Source organism: Lepisosteus platostomus, chromosome 2 (assembly GCF_059453375.1).
Source record: "Lepisosteus platostomus isolate fLepPlt1 chromosome 2, fLepPlt1.hap1, whole genome shotgun sequence".
Lineage (NCBI taxonomy): Eukaryota > Metazoa > Chordata > Actinopteri > Semionotiformes > Lepisosteidae > Lepisosteus > Lepisosteus platostomus.
This window is the reverse complement of record NC_142612.1, coordinates 14,986,235-15,000,645: the sequence shown is the minus strand read 5'-3', so window position 1 is coordinate 15,000,645 and position 14,411 is coordinate 14,986,235. Positions and strand designations below refer to the sequence as shown.

The 14,411-nt window shown below is 40.7% G+C and overlaps 1 protein-coding gene across 3 annotated transcripts in view; it reads right to left on the bottom strand.

Moving 5' to 3' along the window:
• wwc3 (WWC family member 3) overlaps positions 1-14,411 on the bottom strand; it is a 54,597-nt gene that overhangs the window by 22,673 nt on the left and 17,513 nt on the right. For 2 of the 3 annotated variants that reach the window (XR_015925433.1, XM_088600031.1), the window contains exons 2-6: positions 12,832-12,941; positions 10,157-10,360; positions 8,568-8,644; positions 7,546-7,625; positions 2,634-2,763 (exon numbers count right to left, since the gene is read on the bottom strand). Coding sequence is in view for 2 of the 3 variants with exons in the window: in XM_088600031.1 (XP_088456157.1) it covers positions 2,634-2,763; positions 7,546-7,625; positions 8,568-8,644; positions 10,157-10,360; positions 12,832-12,941 (601 nt within the window). In the remaining variant the exon portion in view is untranslated. Of the gene's footprint in view, positions 1-2,633; positions 2,764-7,545; positions 7,626-8,567; positions 8,645-10,156; positions 10,401-12,831; positions 12,942-14,411 lie in introns of those variants that run through there. The other variant, XM_088600042.1, reaches the window with a different exon arrangement.

Here is a 14,411-nt window from a genome sequence, read left to right as displayed (position 1 = left end):
TTTGTAGCTGTGAGCTGAGACAAGAGAAAAGCAGCTGGTTTTAAATGATAGAGGTAAGCAAGTCTTAAGATTAAAACCGAAGCCTGACAAACCAGATCCGTTATCTTCCAAATATCTGAGGTGTTAAACAAACCACAAGGGGTCAATGTTGCACATGAATACACAGGGTTTGCTTCTTTGTGAAAGAATTCTGAAATGGAGGCCACTTCTTTTTTGTCTCATGAGACAAAGGGACAACTCCAGAGGAATATTTTGTCCTATGTTGGAATATGAATTCCACACATAAATCTAAAAGATTTAAAAATGTTAGATGTGTTTTCTACGAAAGAACCAATTCCAGGGTAATGCAAGGAGTACAAAGGTACACACAGGGTAAAACCTTTTCAGAAACATAAATATCAACTCAAACATGACACATATGAGCAGCTATGTGAAAGACGTATAGCTTGAACCATGAACTATAAGCTACTATATATAAAAATCAGACTCAGGGAAATAACTGAATGCACCTCAAATTTATCAACTGCACTGTACATCCAATACTTTTTAATCAAGGGACTCTAATTTATATACAGTACATGATAAATATTATACAATATCCGAAATTGGCACTTCTCCCTTATTATTTTTTACCTTATCAAAATATCAAAAACGAGGTCTTTAAGTGTCGTGCAACAACGGCAGAGTCATTGTGAACATCAGTGGGTAGTTGTCTGTTTGGCGGGGTTTGGGTATGTTCCTGAGAAAAACCTGCCGGTTTTGAAGCAAATTAGCTCCATCCTTCTATTTCAGAAGTTAAACAGTGAATATAAAAAAAGACATCTCACTGCCCTTTGTCAAGACCTTTGAAATCAGCAAGACAGCATACAACTTTTACTTAAAAATGTCTATTTAGTATTTCTAAGTGTTTTCCCATATAATACGTGTGCTTCCTGTGGCCTGTCAGTGTCAACCAGCTTCATGCACTACATATTAGGCTAAATGTTAAAATTAATAAATGGGAAGGGGGAGGGTCAAATTATACCATAAACGGGTTTTAATTTTTTTTTCTTTTTGCGTCTGGGGATTGATGCAAAACTTAGATACTGTGGGAAAACAGAACTGTACTGTAAGATGTCTAGCTAAGCTTGGCTTTCTCTGAACTCTTAGGAAATCACTGTTAACAATATTTGACCCCAATTTCCTGTGCATGGTAGTCTTGAAGTTTTCTGATGTAGAAACAAGCCCAGTCCAGTGTTTATTACAGTGTATCTTCAGAGGGACCTGTAATGCAAACTATTCTTAACTAAAAACAACTTATCTTCCATTTTCATCAATGGCCTCTTTCTGCTTTGAGCATTTATGTGCAAATTGGAAATTACATTTCTAAAAATTGCTTAAACTATATTTGAGGATATCTGCTTAAAATATATAACTCTCCATTATATGATAAATACTAATTGCATTGTCTTAAAGTTAATTTAAATAACAGTGATAAATGGTAGCCAGCAGCTATATCATCCTGTAGCTCAAAACTGGCAGCCCACTAAAGCTCAGCAGGTGTGAGCCTGGTCAGTACCTGGAAGGGAGACCTCCTGGCAAAGTTAAGGTTGCTGCTGGAAGAGGTGTTAGTGAGACCAGTAGGGGGCGCTCACCCTGTAGTCTGTGTGGGTCCTAATGCCAAGTATAACAATGGGGATACTATATTATAAGAGGGCACTGTCCTCTGATTGAGTTGTAAAACTGAGGTACTAACTATCTCTGGTCATTAAAAATCCTTGAGTGTTTCTTGAAAAGAGTAGGGGTGTTACCATGGTGTCCTGGCCTTTACCAGTCATGACCTCTAATAATCCCCATCTCTGAACTGGCTTCATCACTCTGTTCTCCTCCACACTGATAGCTGTGGGGAGCGTACTGGTGCACTTTGGCTGCCATTGCATCGTCCAGGTGGGGCTACACATTACCTGTAAAGCGCTCTGAGTGGAGTGTCCAGAAAAGTGCTATACAATTATTATTAAACTAAAAAGAACAACAGTAACAAAAAGCTTACAGTAATCAGTTAAAATGAATAATATGAATCCCACTTTCTCTCACTTTCTCTCTGTGCCTCAGTGATTAGTACACCCCACTAAAATGAAAGGCAATAAAACTACAGACTCTCTGACAAAGCCATCTCCTGACAAACTCATCAAATCCCCACACGGCCACAGAACCAGGAGCGTTCGTTAAAATATTCGTTTGTTGAAAGAAGACTCATGTTGAGATGTGTATGCTGGGTAATGGGTACTTGGACAGGTGGCGGGCAGTGGCTAACTTAACCAGCAAGTCTCTGGGGCAGTTAACTTCCCCCTCTGCTCTTCTTTCACAAATAAGCAAATCAGTGAATGTTAAGACCCTAAAGGATTGAAAACCTCAGAGCTGTAGTAATAAACATTTGCCTTTTGCCATTTAAAGGCTGTAGTAAACATTGCATATTTCTTAACATTGGTTCTATTGACTCTTTCAAAGACTGAAACACAGAATTCTGCCTGACAGCTGTGGGATGACTGGGGAACTCCTGTCCCTGCAGGTGAGAAGTGAGTGCCTTGCTGTGCATGGCTCTGTCTCTCTCTGTGCAGCCCCAGGCTGAGATGACATGAAAGAACAGCTCTCACCTGGATGAGGTCCTGCCTCTCCTTCTCGCCTGTGCTGATCGATTTCTTTATGCTCCTCAGTTCACTGAAAATGGCTTGGGCCTCGTCCAGCTTGTAGTTGGTCTGGCTGCTGGACATCTTCCTGTCAATCCTTCGAAAGAAAATAAAATAAAAAACATAAATTGAGTTTCACTACCTTCCTCTTGGACCCCAAAGAGGGGTTAGACCCCCTAGAATTATCCAGAATAAAACTGTACTTTACAGCACAGCAACAAATAGAGCACAGTAAAAGAACTTTGAAAAAAACACACAAAATGCAAGATCTTGACCACATTTTAAAAAAAATCAGCTTGAGGCACGGGAATAAGATAAACACAGAAATTCATTTAAACGTCAGATACAGTTTCATAAGCTACCATTTTTAATGGATTAAAACAATATTAGTTTAACTGGCGTCAAACTATAAATTAGATAACTGGGGCTATTGAACTGGACCAGATACTCTAAACCTTTTTAAAATAGTTAAGAATGTAAGAAAGGTTACAAACAAGAAGAGGCCAATTGGCCAATTTGGCCCGTCTGGTAGTTAGTTGTTAATTGATCAAAGGATGTCATTCAGCCATTTCTTGAAAGAAACCAGGGTATCAGCTTCAACAACATGACTGGGTAGCTTGTTCCATTCTCCCATATCCCTTTGTGGTAGTGACTCCTGTTCTCAGTATTAAATGCACTTTCACATACTTGTAGTTTCCACTTGTTCCCTCTGGGATTAATAATGATTTAGATCATATTATAGAAAAATTGGAATATGTGTATGAAATTGTTTCCATAAAATATCTTAGAGAAGCAATAGAAACCACCACTCCTATCACACACAGTATTTTGCCATCTTACTGCTAATTACCATATATAATAGACCGAGAGGCATTAAGGATGTAATAATTATGACAAAAAATTGAATTTGTTTCATTTTAATGCCTCTCAGTATATTATATACTGTACATACAGACAGCTATGCAAAATATTTAACATTTCTCATTGTTCTGTTCTCATCACTTACTGTTTTTGCTTCTCTTTGCAGACAGAATTCTACAGTGATTTTCTCCTGAAAACCCATTTTGTTTTAAGCAATCAGTCAATCCCAAAGGATCTGTATTTTAAGTTACAAACAGCAGCTTTTAATGCACGTGCTTACATATTTGGGGTTTGCGCTTGCAGATGTGTGTGGAGAGGAACAAATGATGTTAATGTTCCTAGAGGTAATTAAATTTCATAGTAAATGTGATGGATTAGCTACAGCAACACTTCACATTAGCTGTTCACGTGTGGCGTTTTTGGAGCTGCGGGGATTAAGTTTTAGAACAATCTAATCGCTGTGAAGATTGTCATACGACGTCCTCAGACTAAGCTGTTTTGATATCAGCTTATGTGGCACCAAGAACTGAAAACGCTAGTGGAGGCTTTGAGTAACTCGTTGATGCATGTGGCACCACTGTTGCTACTCCACTGTTTTCTAATGAGAATTCACGCCCTATACATTTGTGTTACCTTAATAACACATAAGAATAACAACATATGTTTCACCGACTGGGAAAAAGTCAGCCATTTCTATTTCTCCAGCTATTTTTAACTTCTGCACTCCGTAGCAAGCTTGCTGGTACCTCTGCTGCCAAGTGCTCGGAGCTCCCTGCCTGGACCCTGCGGCCCTTCATCCTGAAAGAATGGAAAGCTGTGTGGTGGCTCCTGCCTTTTACATCATCCCAGCTGGCACGTGGCCCTGGCCTACCATAGCCTGTTTCCTGCAGGCCCTCCATCAACAGCAGGTACTGTTCCCTCCCGCCAGATCTTCAAGAAACCCTGCCCCATCCCAGGCAACAATCCCTGCTTTGTTCCTACAAAGGGGCCTGTATATTTTTTCTGTTATCAAAATCTGGCCCTATCTGATGTTTGCTTGCGAGCTCGTGCACTCACACAGGCAGCCTGCACTGGCGGCGAGACGGCTGCCGCGGCCGCATTCTGCTCTTCCAATGTGCTCAGAGTGGGATCTGCCCAGTTAAAACTACAGCCTTGAGCTGGGATAACTGCAAAGAAATGGCTTCAGGACTGACGGACCATACAGAACAAAACTGTGCATATTTAAAAGTATATCCTCATTTCTACAAGGAGTCTGAGAGCCCTTTCTCATAACACTTGCTTACAAACAGGCACTTACTATTGACTGGCCTCTTGGTTAGGACCTTTCAGTCCCGTACCCTGGATTTGTTTTCTAAATCCTGGAAGCATTATTTAGTTGGTTTAGCGTCAGAACCACAAACACTATACTAGAGATGTGGAGAATAGGAATCCAAAAGGATTTTAAGTGCCCCTTCAGACGTTGCAGTTGAAATACTAGAAAATGTCTTTCAGATTTTAATTTTTCTGCCCGGTGAGATAAAAAGATTTTTTACAGACATTATTTATTTTACATTAACTGTAACTGTATTTGAAAAGTGATTTATCTCATTTCTTTCACACAACTAGAAAACATTCTTTCATTTACTCCTGAACACTACCAAGCTGAGCCTCTTGTTTACCAAACCTTGTTTCCAAACTTGTCTTTGTGTTTGTTGTACCTCATGACTATTCTGGGAGTAGCTCTAATTTTGTACTATCTGAGAGATAAGGCCCCTCACAGAGAGTCAGGATGTGCTCTGGAATTTGGAGCCAGATATCTCTGTGATTTTCCAACTGCTTTTAACATCTTTTCCCCGTACAGAACTTCCTACTCAGATTGAAACTTGGCTAACACACAATAACAGTGCATCCTCTTCCTGGGGAGTAGCCTTGCTTCAGAAATAATCTCAGTTAACAGCCAAACAGTGTTTAAGATAGCATACACAGTGGAGCACAACTCAGAAGTCACCAGTTCTGGTCACCCTGTTACAAAATAAACACTGCCGCTCTGGAATCAGTGAAGAGGAGAGAGACCAAACACATGCCTAAAGGAATGTTTTAGATCTCAAGCAAACTGAACCAAATCATTTTAGTCTTGAACAGAAAATACTATGAGTGCAACCACTTCAAGTAAAAATATCCTTTAAGGCATTGACAGAATCAACACAGTGGACTTCTTCAGGACCAACAATAAAACACATATCAGGGGACAAAAGTATAAAATGCTTTTAAAATGGATAACAGGAGGCATTTTTCACACAAAGGGCTTTAGGGCTCTGGGACTTCAACTTTTGCTGTTGGGAGCCAAAACCTTGACTTCTTTCAAAATTAGCCTGAGGACATTCTCGGTGCAATTGATTATTAGAAACAAACAAGCTGGCTGGGCTGAATGGTGTCTTTTCATTTGAAATCTTTAACATGTCCCTAATTGAAATGACCATGGTATTTCATAAGTGAAATGGCAAAAAATCATCTTTTGCATTCATTTTTCTTACACCCCAAATAACCTTAAGATAAGGACACCATTTTTTTTTTTCATGAAAAGTGTAATGTCTCAAAAATAAAGATATTAAATGCAGGATTCTTGTGCTACATTTCTGTGTACTGCATTTGCTTCCTGACTTGGCTAAAACCATACTTAATGCAATCCCACTGCAACTCAATCAGGCAAAGTACTGCTGAAGAAAACCATACTGTATCTTTTTTGTCAGCACTGGAACCATGTTGTTGAAGCCAATACACTGCCGTCTTTTAAGACGTGGCTGAATAAGATCCTTGGATCAATTAGCTACTAAACTACCGAACAAGCTCAAGGGGTTGAGTGGCCTCTTCTCCTTTGTACAGTGATTGTTCTCATGTTCTCATGAAACCATAATGTAAAAATATAGGGCTCGCTGGGGCTTCTGTTGCATGGTGAGGAGAATAAACTGCAGTCACTTATAATTTCCCATCATGTAAAAAGTACAGAAGCTAATATTGCACTACCCCATGGGTCCTCAGCCAAGAACGTCAGTGTTGGCCGCAACTTGAACCAGTACGTTTTACAGTTCCACAAGTACACATGAATGTGATTCGCCATTTCAGAGTCTTGATTTTATACGGGGGTAAGTGGGATTCCAAGGTTGCCATGCAGTGCATGAGCTATTCAACGATAAACATGTATCAGTCCTACAAACAAACTGGACAAAGTAAAACAGGAAATGGAAGAAGCATGGTGTCTGAAGAAGTAATGAAAATGGAAGACGAATGCAGAGCATGTGGGAGGAAGCAGGCAGTAGAGGGGGGCCAGCAGTCTGATACAGTAGACAGAAAGAGAGGTAAATGAGCAAGAAAACACAGCTGGGGCTTCTATGTGGTCCAGGCAGTAAGTATGCTTGTTTCTAGTGGAGGTCTGAGACCTGCAGTGAAGACATCAATAAGTTGACTATGCCATAAGATGGCTGGGGTTTTCCACAGGTGATGGTACAAAACTGGCCAGGCACCACAAGGAATAGGTAAGACATGAATAAAAAGTGCAACGGTGATTCTGGGAACTTGCTGGGCACCTACAGTATGTGCTTGGATTGCTGTCAGTGGGTGCAACATCTCTCCTACTATTGATACAAACTGCCCAGTATAAACACCAGCGGAGCAGACTAACAGTGATGATTCCACATAGTTGAGTGCTAAAGAAAATAATCTGTGCTTTTTTTTTTTACAAAATAAAGAAAGAATGAGGGCCCAGGTAAGAGATGTGCATAAAAAGAGAGACATGGGAGAAAAGGAGGGAATCTGCAGGAAGAACAGGACACAGAGAAGGCAGCTAGACGCAGGGTGTGACAGTGGGGAAAGTGTGCTGGACAGGAAAGTGGAAGGCAGAAGACGAAGTGGGAGGGACAGACGCAGAGAGACAAGGAGACAGGGAGGGTGGGGAAGTCTGAGGAGGGGAGGGAGGGGGAGCAGGAGGGGGGAGTGGGTCAGTTGTAAAGGGAAGGCTGCAGGCGCCCAGCACAGCACTCACTCTTGCAATGTCTCCACTCCCATTTCCTTGTACTGCAGCTCCTGCTTCATCTGGGCCAGCTCCTGCTTCAGCCTGGAGAGCTGGGAACACAAATCAGCCTCGGTGAGCACCGGCTCGCAGCGTGCAGCCCCCTACACCGGCTGGCAGTCTTAACTATGGCTTTCATTGCTGGGCCTCGGAGATCCATTACGGCCCCAGCTCTCTTCAACGGCGATTACACAGCCATGAAGCGCAAAGCCCTGAAAGAAATCGACTGGACTTTTTTCCTCACACATAACAAGACTATTCAATTGCAAACCCCCGATGTGATCTCGCATAACACGTGAGCAGAAAAAAGAAATCAGCAGATCCCGGTTCACTTTATACATAGAATATAAATGTGTTTCCATTTCACAATCCTCAAACTATTACAGTCAACCAAGGTCCCACCAATCTTCAGACAACCTAAATTAAATATTGTTCCTTTAGCCTCAGTTTTGCTATTTTCCTCTCCCATAATGTGTGTGGACCTTACTATCAGGAACTGCATTCTGAATGATTTAGAAATGTAATAATATGTATGTCAAGGCATACTGTATGTCTGTAACACTGAACACAAGGCAATTTGGCTTGTAAGCTCTACACCCGGACGGGTTTGCATTCAGGATGTGAAAGTCACCCAGGAAACTGTTGTGATTAATGATATTTGAAAATGGTGCCATTAGATTTTTAAATCAGTCACATTTAAAATTTCTGAGTCATATTCCTTCATTTTATGTTTCTATCTCTCAGTATTAAGAGATAAGAAGGTCAGCCAGCCTTCAAATGGTTTGACAAATCAGCTGTTCTGAAACAGAAGTTAGATTGAAAGTGCCTGGGCCTGATCACTATCCTGTTCTGAAAGACAAACAGCTTCCCCTTATTTTAGAGCAAGGTGCCACACCTGATCTGTCACCACACCCCAACGGAAGTGCATTCCTGCACAGTGCAGAGGGCCTGGGATCTGACGTCTGAGGTATTGTTCTGGGGTGATAATGACTTACCCGATCCCGCCTACGGGCAATTTCCGCTTTTATTTGGTCAGGGTCATACTTTGTGTTTGAAGAAGAGCCAGAGTATGCTGCAAGGAAAAGGAAAACGGGGTCAGCTACAACGAAACCCGCTCCTTTCTGTGACAACAAAAACAACAACAAAAAGGACTGATACTTTATCCCCAGATTACTCAGGCTTTTGTCATTTTTTTCTTATGAATCTCACTGGGCCACGGGCTTCAGTCTGTGCTGCCTGTCCTTTCTTTTGGCATTTTTTTTTATGAAGAGGGAAGAGTTTCAATGTAATTCTCAGGAAAAGGAGTTGTCAAATGAATGCCTCAACAAGGCAGGTTGCAATAAACCAGGAAAGGGCTGTGCTCCACATTCCTGCAAGCGTATTGACTTCTTTGTCGCAAAATGGGTTTTCTAAGAAAGCAAGGCACAGACTTCAAATGGCAAACGGGCCTTTTTAGCCACAAATTTCTTTTAACTCTTTTATCAGCTGTGATACCACTTCAAGACACACGAGAAAAGGCACTTTTAACAAGGCAAATTAAAGAACAACACAAAAGTGCAAAGTATGCTTACACTTTTGCACTGTAAGCAAAGATGTTAAACCTTTCTGTACAGGCATTATACCATGCACTGTATAAAGAGGAGTGTTCAGGACTGCCAAGTACAGCGCCAATCGATAGTGCCTGTTTTGTTACACAGGCATTAAAAACTTTTGCTCAGTTCTCAATATCTTCTCTAGAGCTCAATCCACTAAATTCTCTAGGAGAAGAATTAGATGACAAAGACCAAGCTACAGGAGGGACAAGTGAGAACTGTGAGGACTGTGAAGGTCCGGAGAGACAGCACTGGGGCTGGTCAATATGCAAGTAAAGGAGAAATCCATCTACATAACCCATTGTCACGGCCCCCAGTAATCAGAAACAAGCCCTTTCCAAATGCCAGCATAGAAACTCACACCCCTCGATCACCACCACACCTCCCGGTTCTCAGAATACTTAAGAATTAACAGGACTTAATGCATTTTTATACAAAAATTCGTATTCTATATTCTGGTCGCTTGCAGATTAGAATGGCATATGTTTAGCAATAATATTATTTATGGTACCTGAAAGTTTCAGGTTGTTGCACAAAGCTAAGGTATGCGTATACGTGATCTGACAACTGGAATCAATTTCCTGTCGTTAAACTCTGCACCACGGTGCTCAGCATTGGGCATCCCAGCGGAGCTCCTAGTTAACGTCCTCGGGTCTACTTGATTGCTGTCCGACTCTTGAATCTCTGGCTTCCTGACCTGTGCTTCCCTTTGACTACGATTCTGGATTCTACGACTAAGTACACCCCGTGTTTGATATTTAACCTGCTACCGCATAGGGCCCAGTTTTACATCAACTTTTTGCCATCGTGCCATTACACCCATTCGTCTACGCTGGTTTGTCATCGTTTCAGTCATGCTTCCCCCTAGCTCTCCATGTGTCGCAATGCTCCTACCAGCACTGGCTCCCACCATGCTTTGCAACACTTCAGCCTGCTCCTGCCACAGTAAACCCCCAAAACCCCGGACAAGGACAAGGCGAGGGGCGCCTTACAGCTGGCGTGTGAGAGGCTGTCCTCCTCGGAGAGCTCGTGGAAGTGCAGGATCTCCTGCTGGGCCAGCTCCAGGCGCTGCTGCTTGATCATGTAGATCTCTTTTTTGGCATTGAGGGCCTCCTGGGCCACCACCAGGTACTCCTTCAGCATGCGTTCCTGCTCCTGCCGCCATTGCGTCCTGGGGTTCTCGATCTGGGTGGTCTCTGCACAGGGGGGTGAGTGGGAGCAGAAGAAACATGGAGTCTCACCACTTCATTATTTATTACTATTCATTATGGAACAGACATAAAGTTTAAAAGGCTTCACCTGACCTTCAGATGCAATAGACTGTAACTGTGCTGATTAGGCTCAGTAGTGTAAATGTAGGCCTAAGCAGTGAGGATGTAGTATTCACGTGGTAATGGAGCAATGCTCTGCCAGTTCTTTAAAAATTATTTTAAATTGACAATTCATTGCAGCTCAAGAGAAATAAACTGTTTCATCATCAGTTTCCCAAAACCAGTATTAATATGTTCAAATGTAAATTAAGACTGAATACACACTCTGTTTTTGGTCAGGCATAAGATAGGTGCACCATACGTAATCAAATATAAAGTGGTTATATATTTTTTTCCTATTCAACCTCCAAAACTCAGAGTATTAAAGCCTGTGTACTGTATTTGTTAATCAGCTTAAACATACTGCTAAATATTGGTAAAGTCTGAGTGTTCATTACATCTTCACAAAAAGCACCCCCATAGTAAAAAAAATCCACTATATCACTGGGTTTAAGAGGACAGTAATCTTTTCACAAGAAAAATCAAAATGTGCTGTTCCAATTCAAGAGCAGTAAATAGTTAATTTAATAAGCTAATAAGAAAACATACAAACTTCCACAAGACTCAAGTTTACTGGAGACATGTGCGATATTGTTTTTCTTTCACTTTTTATTTTAAGTTTGTAATTTTCTCTAGGCACAGTAATAATGTTCACTAAATGTATTTTACCTTTTCACAAATACAGTAGTCAAGCTTATGTGTTCAATTGCAAAATTAACAAAGGCACTTTTCACAGAGTACATGAGTATATACAGTAAATCTCCCGAAGTATGAGAAATCTGAAGCTTGCAGAGAAAAAAAAAGTTTTACACAACTCCAGGTTTTAAAGGATTAGTTTTAAGTACTTTGGCATTCCCTTGAGTTTTCCAGTAGTGTCAACACACAGGACACAGTGTGTCACAAAGGTGTGGCAGGCTACTGGATTGCCTGGCATAATTTAAGACACCAAATACACTTATTATTATTTTAAACATTGACAATTCAGCCCCCAAATAAATTATCAGAAACATTGACTCAAGCACCAGGGAAATAAATTTGTATAGCACACAGAAAACAAAGACTTTCTTTTAAGCAAAGGAATAGTCAGATATTGTCTTTGGATCAAAGACAAGTTTTCTTCTTCTGGCAGTAATATATGAATATGAATAAAACCCATTAGGTTTTAACATGTATTAATAAATCTGTTGTCCCAAATTGTGTCACATAGTTTCTCTCCTTCTTTAATGTAAATTGATACAAATGTTTTATATTTGTATCAATTATACATTATATTATATTTTAAATAATAAAATAATTATGAAAATCTTCTCTAGTGCATCTTATAGTAAGGCATACCTGCTCCAAAAATACATTTAGAATACTCAGATTATAAATACACTATTTAGGCCTTTATATCCTAAACAATACATACAATAACATTTATTGTGTATTTTATACCTCAGATACCTCTGGAAGAGACAAGTGTATTTCAAACTTTGCGTTACAAAATCCCAGAATGAGCTTTTAATGCCCAGAAGAATTTTAGCTCTTATGTTGTTTAAATAGATTCCATGCTACCAATTCTGGCAAGGGATATATTGTTTAAACAGTTTTTTTCCTCAAAGACATAAATATACAAATTGACACAAAATTCTGGTTGGAGGTAAGAGCCGAGTTTACTTTACAACAGCCCTTTCAATTATGTTCCAGTTGTTGTATATTTTTAGCAAACACCTCTGTGTGCAAACTCCTGAAAGTCAGTCAATATTTACTCGGGTAACTCAGCCGGCCTCAGTGTGTTTGCACAGTGATTTAACAGAGATATTGAAATGCTATTCTGTAATAATCAGCTATTTAATTGCAAAGTAAATATGGGGAAGGCTTATTTAACCTCTAAATAAATTGTTATCCTGGCTCCAGGTCAATAAACATCGACAGCCAGGACATTGTGTTATATGAAAGCAGTTAAAGGTTCTCAAGAAAGTTAAGGGATGGAAGGGTCTCTTCTCAGTGAATACTCTATACAATTACCCCCTTTCCTGATCACCCCCATCACCCTTTCAGTGATGTTCTGAGGGTGACAATGAGCATACAGAACTCAATAATCTGGAAATGATTTCATTCAAATCTGCAGTAAGGTAGACAAAACAGTAAAGCCAAAATAAACTCGTCAGGGCAGTTACAGTACTGTACATCTGAATTAAAAAGAAAAGAAAACATCATGTACTGTAAATGGCTGGCCTTATTTGACATATTTCTTAAATTGCTCTGCAAAATGGTCCAACGAAGCTAAAAAAAGAAAAGGCAATTCAGACCCAACATTTCAGCACATATATGAGACGTTCTTTAGCAGAAAGGATTCATTAAGGCTGACTTACTGTTTATGTGATCAATGTAGTAGACTCCAATCTGTGGATCATACACAACCTCCCAGCCTAACGGCAGTTCATCTCCGACACAATCAGCAAATGTTAAAGGTTTGGTAATTCTGTAGAAACAAAAAATAAAAGCGAAATTAAAGTTCTGAATTCTGGATAACCTAACAGCAACATGCTTTTTCCCTTTTTTGAGGTCATACAGATCCCAGTATACTATTGTACCATATACACATCCCAATAAAAATAATATGATGATATTCATTCCAATGGACCCCAAAATGCTTTACATACAGGAGGAGACCTAGTTCACCCACAACTGCAGTGCAGCAGCTGCCTTGGGTGATGCAAAGAGAACATTACACCCCAGCAGCATCAGAACACAGCAGACCAACTAGAGGAGTGAGAGATTGTAACACAAACTGAAATAAGGGGGAAATCTGGGGAGGTCTGATTGTGGATTGTGCAAGACTAGAGTGGAATTCATTCAGGACACTAGGTTTACCATCCCTGCTCTTATGACCAGTGTCATGGGATACTGTACTTAGAAAGGAACCTGGCTTAAATTCTCATGTGATGGATGGTGCCTCCTACAGCACAGTATCCCATACTTGGACACTGGTTTGGAAATTGTGCCTCAGAGGGAAGCCACCTACTAGTCCACCAACACTAATTACAGCCTTTCCCGGCTTTGAAATCAGGCTAGAAAATACAATCTAGCTGGCAAATGACCCCAGGTTTCATCTCAAAGCAAAAAAACTTTAAGATGTATTATTTCTAAACTCCACAAAATGGCATAAAATACTAAAAATACTTGTGGTGATACAGTTACCGTGACAGGAAAAGCACCAGCATTTTAAACATCACTACAAACAACAGACTGCATGTTCCATCAGAATGAACATTTGTGGATATTTAACTCCCCTGAAAATAGTTTGGAGCATGGTGGGATAATTCTGATAAACCCATTCATCACCATGACAAAATGAGAACACGGAGAAAAGGAGGAAGGACAGACACAAATAAATGAGAGAGAATCGGATATTTCATGGGATGAACTTCAGAGAGATTAAAGTCTGGTTTACTGAAGAATCAAGGAAATCAGGTAATGGGAGCGGTGGCTCTGTGGCTAAGGATCTGCGCCTGCGGCTGGAAGGTTGCTGGTTCAAATCCCACAGCCAGCAGAGGAATCCTACTCCGTTGGGCCCCTGAGCAAGGCCCTTAACCCCAGCTGCTCCAGGGCCGCCGTATAAATGGCTGACCCTGCGCTCCGACCCCAAGCTTCTCTCTCCCCACCTGTGTGTCTCAAGGAGAGCAAGCTGGAGTATGTGAAAAGACAAATTCCTGATAGAAGAAATTGTATATGGCTAATAAAGTGATCTCTTCTGAGGAAGAAAGAACAGATGAACTGGTGACTCTGAGGAGGGATCCTGAAACACTATCAGGATTAAGCTGTCCAATCCTGGTCCTGGAGGGCCAGTGTGTCTACAGGTTTTCTAAGTCTCTTTAAAGCAGTAGCAACCGAAAAAGCTGGAAGAAGTGATTACATTGGGATTATTAAGCCAATAACAAGCAGATGTAGG